The 10,194-nt window shown below is 40.5% G+C and overlaps 1 protein-coding gene across 1 annotated transcript in view; it reads right to left on the bottom strand.

The window, feature by feature from the left end:
* Positions 1–873: 873 nt before the first annotated feature.
* PHF21A (PHD finger protein 21A) overlaps positions 874–10,194 on the bottom strand; it is a gene marked incomplete at its 5' end in the record, with an annotated part of 26,334 nt that continues 17,013 nt past the window's right edge. The window contains 4 exons of the mRNA XM_008941356.1: positions 874–2,498; positions 3,993–4,096; positions 4,422–4,497; positions 6,086–6,241. Of these exons, the coding sequence (XP_008939604.1) occupies positions 2,244–2,498; positions 3,993–4,096; positions 4,422–4,497; positions 6,086–6,241 (591 nt within the window). The remainder of the gene's footprint in view (positions 2,499–3,992; positions 4,097–4,421; positions 4,498–6,085; positions 6,242–10,194) is intronic.

Raw genomic sequence — 10,194 nt, 5'->3', positions numbered from 1 at the left:
TACAGCAAGAATAAAAGTCCTTAAAGGGCAGAAGGGCAACGTGAAGGAGAGGGGAGAAAACAGCTCCAGGAATCCCACAGAAGCATACTTGGCTGTGGCAGCAAAGAGACTCTCAGGCTCTGTACTGTCTGGAGCGTTCACTACTTCTTGCTCAGAAATGCAGCCTTGAAATCCAAAGCTTTTCTGTCTTCCACGAAAAAGAGCTGAGGAGGTCCTGCCTCACCACCCAGCTCATGCTCTCCAGGGCACCACACCAGGGACTCTGCCTCATTTTGTGTGTGTAGTGGCTCAGCTCTGCTCCCACTGGAAGTAATGGGAGTTTTCCCAGTATTTGCAGTGGAAACAGGGTTTGCCCAAATGTTTATATGTCACAGTGAAACTAAGCAGCTCTGGGACACAACCCTAAGTGACCAGAATCAGCACTCTCAACTGAGACAGACTCCACACCAACAGGAAGCACAAGGAAAGCTTTGCTATCTAGTGTGAGAAGATTGTACGTGAGAGATGAAGTTCTCAAACAAGAGGATAAAACAGATTTCAGTCCAACCAACTCCCTGCCTTTCATTCTCCAGCTCTAATCCATCCATATCACAAAACTGTAAAAGCCTTAAATGAGCACACGGCCCATGGCTTTTCTCTGGGTTACACACAGGAAAGAATGGGAGAGACATGGTATCAGCAGAGACAAGCCTGGCAGATCCTCCAGGTGGGGTGAGATCCAGCACTGTACCATTGGATTCTCTTTAGAGTTTAGCCAGTACCAGGTATGATATAATCTATGGAAACTGTCCCACTGGATTTTAAAACACAAACACAGCAGAATGTCATCATAAATAAGCAAAGTCTGTGTTAAAAAATTCTAAGTACACAGCATTTTCTCCAGTTCTGACACCTTTTTAATAGAAATCACTTGTTTAGGAAACAAATAGCACTTTTGTAATTTTTTTTTTTTTACAACGTTTCTTACCTTGATCTTATTTTAAGTAACACTAGGAAGACCTCAATATCTTTTATTTTCCTTTTTAATTTAAAAAAGTTGTTTGTTTTTTTTTTTTTTCCCCCAGATACAAAGATTTTGCCCTTGCATAAAAAAACAGTGCCCAAAACGATGACACAAGGACTCACAAAGACTCACTGTATCTCACTGACACTATTACTTCTAATCTATACCATGCAAGGTCCCATCTACCTCTTTAATTAGACTGTCAGCCTGAAAAACAGCTTTTCTATTCCTTATTTAGTTCTTGTTACCAAAAGAAGAGAAAGGAAGTGAAAGAAAAGGACATTTCTCTGTTCAGTTCACACATCTGGGTCATGTGCTACTTTGTTCAGGACACCTTTGTTGTTTATAAATATAGAAAAGGGTTGGAATCTCATTTTCAAGTAATCGATGCACATTTTCTCTTGGGACACCTCTGTCCAATGCTCCAAGCTGACCCTAGATTTTGGCCCTCTTATTTTTCCCGTTCCCAACGTAGGCTTTCTGGATGAGTGTGAGGATCCAAACCAATTCTGCAAAGCATGTCTCTTGTTGAATATGAAGAAACAGGATTAACCCAAAGCTGTTGGGACAGTAGATCCTCAGCCTGTACATGTGCTGGTTACTCAGTGAAAAGTCCATCTCCTTTCCTTTTGTACATCTCCTGTCTAAACAATAGTAAATACTGCTTATTTGATAGACTTGTCCCTTCTGGGCACTGGGATTTGATAATTTATATTTCTGTTTTTTTGGTTTAATAGTACTGAGTTTAGAAACAGGAAAAGCCCACGGGCTCTTTGGACTTGGTTTTTTTTTTTTTTTTTTGTTTTCCCCTAGCTAAACAAACTGTTCTGCAAATAAGGATTTGAAACCTGCTCTCCTCCCTCATCCCTGCTCCTCACCCCGAACAAAAATAAAACAAACCTATAGTGGCTGTGGAGGCTGCTGCAGGCACACACTGGTGTAAAATATAGAGAGAGTAAATATATTATTTCACTTGGCATGGTGCTGGCAAAGAACCCCCAGCTGGCACTATTCATGTAACATGATCCAAACTTTGCATGTACACACAGAATAAGAAGGATCAATTGGCAAACTCCGGTGCCGCCTGGCACAAGCATCTTCACGCTCTCTCTGGAACCAAAGAACTAAAGAATTCTGCACTTTCCAGAAGAAATCCGGTTTTGCTTTTCTAGAGTTTTCTTTATTTTTGCTCTTCCTCCTCGCCGCCAACCTCCCCTGGCCCCTTCTGGACTTGGCTGTGTTATTTAGTCTCATCGCCCTTGGTACAGTTCACCATGCAGCTCTGGGAAGGGGAGGGGGCTAAGGTGGAGGTGGCAGCATTAGGGTTGTTAGTGGAGTCCATGCCGTTGGAGATGGCTACTGAATTGACCTCAGAGTTTATGGGTTTTGAAAGGTCGATGCCCTGGATGAGGCGGATCAGCTGTTTTACCTTCTCCAAGGAGCTGTGCATCTCCTTCTGTTTTGCAAGGATGGTGTTCTTCATTTCCATGCATTTCTGCAGCAAAACAGAAAAGCAGGAATAAGTTCAAGCTTGTCAGTTAAGGAAGGCAAGAGAAGGAACACGATCTTCACAGATCTAAGCAGAAAAGATTGTGGCTATGCTGTTACTTTCTCAGCCTAGAAGAAAAAGAGATTCAGGGCTGTGCTCAGAGGAGAATCTGTATCTGCAGGCCGAGGAACTGAACTGCCAGCACGCAGCCATCACCTGGGCTGGCTCCCTTCCCTGCCAAGGGGTTTTGCAAATGAACGCAGACAGCTCCATCCTCCCGTGTTCCTTTTGAAGGGTAACTTCCAAGTATGTGTTCTCATTCTTGTTTCTTTTAGTATTGCACTGCTGAAATTTCTTTAGCTCAGATCTGCAAGCTCAGGCATCCTACAGCAGCTGACTGCTGACTCTGTGTGTGTGCATGCTGTTAATGCTTTTTTTTTTAATTTTTTTTTGCTTTATGCCTTTGCTTTCACATACATTTTAGCAGAAACATCACTTCCTCCTCTCCATAAATTGAGGGGCACTTGAAAAGAAAAACAAGCTCACCCTTCTTCACTTGAAATTCTTATTTTGTGGTTACTCAGAAGCAGTAGTGACCTAGCTAGCTCATCAGCTGAGAGGCAGGGTAAGATGACAAAACAAAAAAAAAAGCCCACAAATGATGTTTCAAGGGTGAAAAACTGCTTGTATCTATATCTGAAACTCTCAGAAGAGATGGTAGCTATGTCTGTAACATTCAGGTCCTTACATGAAGATGACAACCCTCCCACATTTTCTAAACCTTTTATCCATGCTGACCTCCAGACACTGTTGGTTTCAGCTTTACTATTTTCACATGTATCATTAAAGAACACCACAAAATTTTGACCTAATGAGTGCTTTCTTTTGACAGTTCCAATGAAACTCAATACAATTACTTGATCACAGAAAACAAACCATTCTTACCTACTGCTAATCCCTCATCTTAAGGGCTTCCATCTGCTTGGGAGCAGCGTTACTGCTCTAGTGGCACTATAATATTTTAATAATTAGCATTATGCAGAGGCATGCACAGTGTCCAGCTGCTGACTCCCAAGGCAACATGTCAAGAGCCTGAGAGTCAGCCACAAGTAAACTGTCACTTCTGCATTAGGAAGGTCTGGAAAGCACAGCAAGATACACAGGCCCAACCAGTCTTAAATTTAAGTGAGCTGCTGGAGAACTGGAGTTTATCTACAACAGTGCTCTGGGTCACGTTTGTCACCTGCTGGTATTGTATGTCACTGTGCATCTACAATATATGGTGAGCACAGATCAGGTGTATGTGACTCAATGTAAGCATATGTCACTTGTCTTTTATTCCTGCTCCCCACAGTGCTACATAGCAAAGGTAAGTGCTCACTCAACTCTCAGTAAATCCAGTGGAAGGCAGGTCTAGTACATGGAGTCACTCTACAGTTTTCTCTCTGCATTCTGGCACCAGGGCACAGGTGCAGAGTTACTTGGGAGGGTAATACTCACTGTTATAGAATTGCTGAGCTGTTTGACCTTCTGCTCTAGTTGTTCTCTTTCCTGTTTTAAATCTGAACTCCATTTAAGTAGTTTCTGTTTTTCCTCTTCTTTTGCTGCAAAACAGAATATTAAACAGAATATTTAAAATGTTCCTGTTAGTACACTAGATAGAGGATGTAAAATGCTTCATGTATAGTAGGTAATTTGGTTTAAAGTCAATTCAACAACTTGCACACTAATTCATCCCCAAAATTTCACCTATATACACAAGCATCACTGAAGGCCTAACAAATATTTAGACTATTTTCACTTCACTAGTGATTGAGGTTCTTCCCCTTTAATCTCCTTTTGTAAAGGAAACATCATTCTACCCCATTCCCAAACTAACATCTTCCACTATCAGAAGTGAAGCAGAAGTCTTGTTCTCCATTTTCCTACCTGCTTTATATGCAATATATGAATGAACGATTGCTAAAGTTCCTGGCCATGGGATTGCTTCTTCCTTCTTTAACATCTGAAAGAAAAGTGTTTAGAGATTTAGCTGGTACACAATTTACCTCTAAGAAAGCAACAAGGAGAAGGAAAGACTGAGGATTTTCTTTTATGACTATCACTAGCCTCAGCCCTGTTAACATGAAGCTTCACCAACCTGTTCTGAGATTTAACAGAGGGAATTATTCACAACTGTATTGTGGCTCTCACAAAGCAGACCCATTTCTTACAAATGTCAGCATTTTCTCAAACTCCCTCCATAGCCACAAATAAAGCCTGCTAATGAAACTGAACAACTTAAAAGAGGAATGAAAGGATAATATATCTGAGGATAATAGATCTGAACTCGAACTTGCCAGGAGACATAAACATTATTTTGTGGTTCAGACAAATTGCTGATCTTAGTTGTTCTGTGAGAAAAGTTTGCATGGCACGGAACAGCCTCCACACCATACATTCAAACATCACACCTCCTGCCTAGTAAAACATGAAACCATCCTATCTCCTCCTCTTATCAGAATCATCTTAATAGAGTTGTCAAACCCTCTTTATAAGAGTAAGCACCATTTATGTCTTTCTCCTTCTCACATATTCCTAACCAACTTTGAGAGGAGAGACACGTATTCTCAGTAAGTGATTCTGCTGTCTCAGAAGACCCAGGACTTGTTCACTTTACAGTGAATTACTCAAATTTCCTCCCACCCTGATTTTGTGGGAACCTGTCACAGAAATATGAAGAGGAGGGATAAGGTTAGAGTGGTCAACAGTAGCATGGTTAACACTCCCTCCTTTCTTGTACTGACCACGTCACCTGAGTGTTGCATTTTCCTTCTTCTGAACAGCATATCATACATCAGGCTGTTTTCTCATGCTACCACCTGGCTAACTCAAGGTCACATGAGCAAGCAAGCAATATCCTACATCAGACAGAACCCTAACTGCTTCAGGCTGCCAATTATCAGCAATCCCTTGCAACTTCTAGAGTTCCATGGAAAGGTTAGAAATACCAGAGCTCACTTCTTTGTATTGCAATCTCAGTGCAACTATAAACAAAATATTAAAATATATTCACTTCAACTGTATTTTCAGAGAGGGATCTGGAGCCAAACTGTTTGCCTACCCTTATTATACTGATGCTGGATTATATTACTAGAGATCATTGAACATAATCTCTCTGATGTTTGATTTACATGAGCAAACATGGGATTATATTTGCTGTATCTACTGATGTAGGCTTGTGCAAATGTTTTATTTATTTGTCCAGAAGAATGTAATAAAAGCTTTTGAAGAAACAATGACCTCAAGATGAATAGCAAAATTTCTACAGGTCAGAGAGAACCTTTTGCAAAAGTTTGCTTGCTTTGGCCCAGAAAAGAAGAGTAAAAAACAAGGGTAACAAATAAAGACCCCAAATCTGGTAGCAAGACCTGATAGTTTTATATTTGCACTATTTCCAGCAGGACTGATTGAATCAAATTCACACAAGCCTTAACACAGATCATATAGATCTGTTTAGTGTTGGGCTGTCTTGATCTAAGTAAGCCAAGCAATCTGGTTATTTACTTTCAACATCAAAAAATCTTTATAGTGCATTGTGTGTCAAACTATACCTGGTCTTGACATTTGGGACAGATCCACATGCCCTTGGGAATGGTTTTCAGAGGTGGGTCCAGACAGTCCAAGTGATAAACACGTGAACATGTGTCACACATCAGCAACTGCCCGCTTTTCCTGCAAACACTGCAAAAATCCTCGTGGATATCACCCTATAAAATTGAGGGGAAGGGACATGGGTGAGAGAAAGAGAGAAGGCAAAAAGTCAACTTTGACCTTTGACATCTACATGTCAGTTGAAAGCAACGACTACTGCACAAATTATTTCTAAGGAGATTCCAAATGGTCAAGCCCTTTTCAGGCTGGGAAAGAGGGAGACCAGGTGGGACATCAGAAACACTGACATCAGTCCTCCCCAAGACACCCTTTGTCCTCCCAGTGCAAAAGGTTACAGCAGACACCTATTACCACAACTTCTCTTAACAACTGCTACACCCACAGTGCTGCTGCTTTAAGATTCTCTCTTTACTCTGTTGGTTTCTTTTTTTTCTTTGCTTAAAGTGATGAGCTACTCACTTTCTTAACCCTTCTCATTTCTGGAGGTAAGCACAACTCCACTTCAGGCTGTGATGCTGTCTCTGGGCAGTCATAGTATGTAAGAAACCCCAACTGAGTGACTTAAAAGAACACTGTCAAATATTTAGGTCACCTTTAAAAATGACACTAGAGGGAAAAGGTGTTGTGCTTGTAAATGAAAAAGAACAAAATGAATTATGTTCTGGGACAATTCTTTTCACTTCACTGAGGTTACCTCAAGTTGCACCAAAAAAACCTGTGACTCAGAATTTTCTCATTCTCTGTATAGAGAGTGGTTTATGTTTCATCCCTAACAGGGGCTGAGAGCAAGGATGAAGGAATAACAAGAGCAATTTTCTAACTAAGGGTTTTTTTAAAAGAAAGAATTGAAAAAAATACTGGCAGTGTCTCTTAAGACCCTTAGGTTTAGTTACTATTGTATGACCATCAGAGAGAATTTTTTTCTACAGCCATTAACTTCCCTGAAAGGTAGGTCTGGTTTTTGTCACTACTTCTCTCTCTCTCCTCCTGTTATTCCCATCTCACACCTGCAGCAGTAGTGGTGCTTCTGGTTTTGTTTTTCAGATATTTGAACAAAAAGGCACAAAATAAAGATGGCTCAGCATCCACAGAGGGGGAGAAGGGCACCCCAGCACCCTCCTCTCATGCCTGTGGGCTGTCCTAGCGACTCAACATATTCAAGGCCCCATCTGGAGTGTGAAACAAACACTTCTCACTGACTTGGGTTCAAGTTTCACACACACCCCACATCTGCAAGATCATGATCTTAAGATGTATGTGTTGAGTCAAGCTGCGTGCACACGTTCCCCCTGCATGAAATACCAATGTGTGCAAGGTTTCATTTTGACCTGTACAATCTTTTCACCTGCCTGAAAAAGTTCTATCAATTTGGAGGGATAGCAGATTTGGCCGTGCACTTACACATTAAGTTGCCAAGGCAAGAAAAATTACACTAATCTCTACTATGGATAAAATATTAAACATATTAGAAGAATGACACACAAGCAATCTGCTCAGGTTTCTACTTCCTGGCTTTATTGCTGATGAGGCCTTTCTCTGAAGGGAAGGCTATTCTTCTCTTAATTCCCAAGGTTAGTACTGATGTCATGTTTTGTAAAGGATCAATCTTTAGTCAATTTTTAGTGCCATGTTTTGGTTTGTAACTGGGAAGGATCATTGAGAGCTGGGTTATGGTATTACTTCCTTCTTTAACACCAAAATCCTCCTCAGTGTTAAGTGAAGAATTAAATGAGTGTGTTTTCATGCCTCTTGTGAAGTGGTCTGTATAACCAGGCTGGAAAGAACTTCTTTTCCTCTACCATGCATTCTGTGAGTACAAGGAAAAGAAGGCAGGCAGGAGACACCATATAAGCTAAAACAAAATCCTTTGCAACCTTGGAAAAATTTAAGAGGAAAATTCTCACATTTCAGAAGAAGCTCCTCATTCTTAAGAACTACATGTGTTAAGATGTTAAGTTGCCACAGACTACAGGATGGCACTTGGTAACTGGCTCAGGTGGATACTATTTGTGTGTTGCAAATCAAACCTGTCTTTCCTAATATCCTGCAGAAGGAGGCTTACACAAGAGACACAGGCCTTTGCTTCTTGAGAGGGAGACCTTCAGAAATACAGGCACAGAGCATCCTAAACTAACAGAATGCTGCAAAACCTGAAGTGACACATCTGGCCAGTGTGCAGCGTGGCTGAACGCCCCGAGATGACAACACACATGCACAAAAGCCACAGTGGGTCACAGCCAACTGCCACACAGACAGCAGAGAAAAAGAAAGAGGAAAAAAAGAAAATAATATGTTTTGCTCAATCCTGCCTAGGGTTTACTCCCTTTTTCAGGTTCTATTCTTACTTTCATTCTTGTCACCAATCCCACTTCACGTTCCTGCTTCATCCACCCTTAAAATGACAACACACATGCACAAAAGCCACAGTGGGTCACAGCCAACTGCCACACAGACAGCAGAGAAAAAGAAAGAGGAAAAAAAAAAATAATATGTTTTGCTCAATCCTGCCTGCCTAGGGATTACTCCCTTTTTCAGGTTCTATTCTTACTTTCATTCTTGTCACCAATCTTCAAGTTCCTGCTTCATCCTCCCTTAAAAATTGATCCCTGTCATTCAGAGAATGACAATTTAGGAGAAAGGCAAGAAGGCTGCTCTGGGCCATGATGCCTGGTGCCAAGTGCTTGGCCTAATAATCTTAATTTTCATAGGCTGGCTAAAGACAAGGATAACTCCAATGCTAAACAGCAAATTTCCATCCTAAAGTCTACAGAAATAAGACCTCAGCAAATTAATGCAAAAATACCTTAAAGATGGGCAAAACTGCAGTTCTCTTCATCTGAGAAACTACTCTATTGTTGTAACTGAGACTTCTGAAATAGCCTTTTACTTAGTCATGCACTTGTCAGGTTTCATTTTTAAGCCCCCAAAAGCTGGAGGGTGTAACCACAGACATTTTCTGTCCCATCCAGAATAAAAAGACCTTTCTATATTCACATCATCTGCTAACTGTGTAGACCCTTTTCAACATGACATGGACTGGCCTCACTGCCAAAAAAGTGATCCTGCCTTCTCTATATGCCCAGACACTCATTCCTGTCCCCTGCATGAGGCTGGCACGAGAATAAGCATGTCTATAAAATTAACTGGATTAGGGCATGGTCTTGGCAAAGCCTAACAATTTTTAGCTATGCCAGTTCCTTTGTGCAGATCACAATGTGGCCTCAGATATATCTGTGCTGGAACAGCACAGGAGGCATTTAAGGGATGAGAAAAGACTGCTGGTGATAGGCAGGACAGTTCTTCCCACTGGTGGCACTGGCCATAAACTATGGCATGAGCATTTCAGTGTATACTATATTCTACATCAAATTAAGCTGCAAGCTCCTTAAATGTCAAAAATTTCATTTTCCTCTTTGTCTTCATCTCCAGCAAGACTAGTACTGTTGGTGTTTAAATATATAGTACTTTTCCAGCATTATATAGCACTTTTCAGGCCAAGGATGCTAAAGGTTTTTTACATGTATTGCTATGTTCTCAAAACTCAGATGGGAGAAGGAAGCCAAATGTATAAATGGGGGAAACCAAATCACAAAAAAGGGATGTGACTGCATAAGCTTATAAAGCAATTTTGTGAAAACATTAACAGAAGACTTCCTTCCATCTCATGATGACAGGAGGAAACCCTTCTTCTCTTTATAATTAACAAGAACTATAACATATAATGACAGAAAAACAATCTCACATTTACTTCCTTTCTAATAGCTTTCCATCTCTGAAGGTTCAAATTATTTAATTTTAAAAAATTATGAGCACCCTGAGATATATTTTCTACTTTTATACATATTTTCCTTTATATGGAATTCAATACCAAATATTTTTGAAAAGTCTGCCAAATTAGCCCAACTGATAGTGAATATGCTCTGAAAGGGACTTTGGGATAAAATTCTTCCACAAAGTTAAACTTGTAAGTTAGTGTATGTGTATAAACTAAATGACTTGTCTGTAAACATGTTAAAAGAAATTTATAAATTACTCTAAAGGGGAAAGA

The sequence above is a fragment of the Merops nubicus genome, unplaced genomic scaffold (genome assembly GCF_000691845.1).
Source record: "Merops nubicus isolate BGI_N331 unplaced genomic scaffold, ASM69184v1 scaffold19725, whole genome shotgun sequence".
Classification (NCBI taxonomy): Eukaryota; Metazoa; Chordata; class Aves; order Coraciiformes; family Meropidae; genus Merops; species Merops nubicus.
This window is presented reverse-complemented; position numbering and strand designations above follow the sequence as displayed.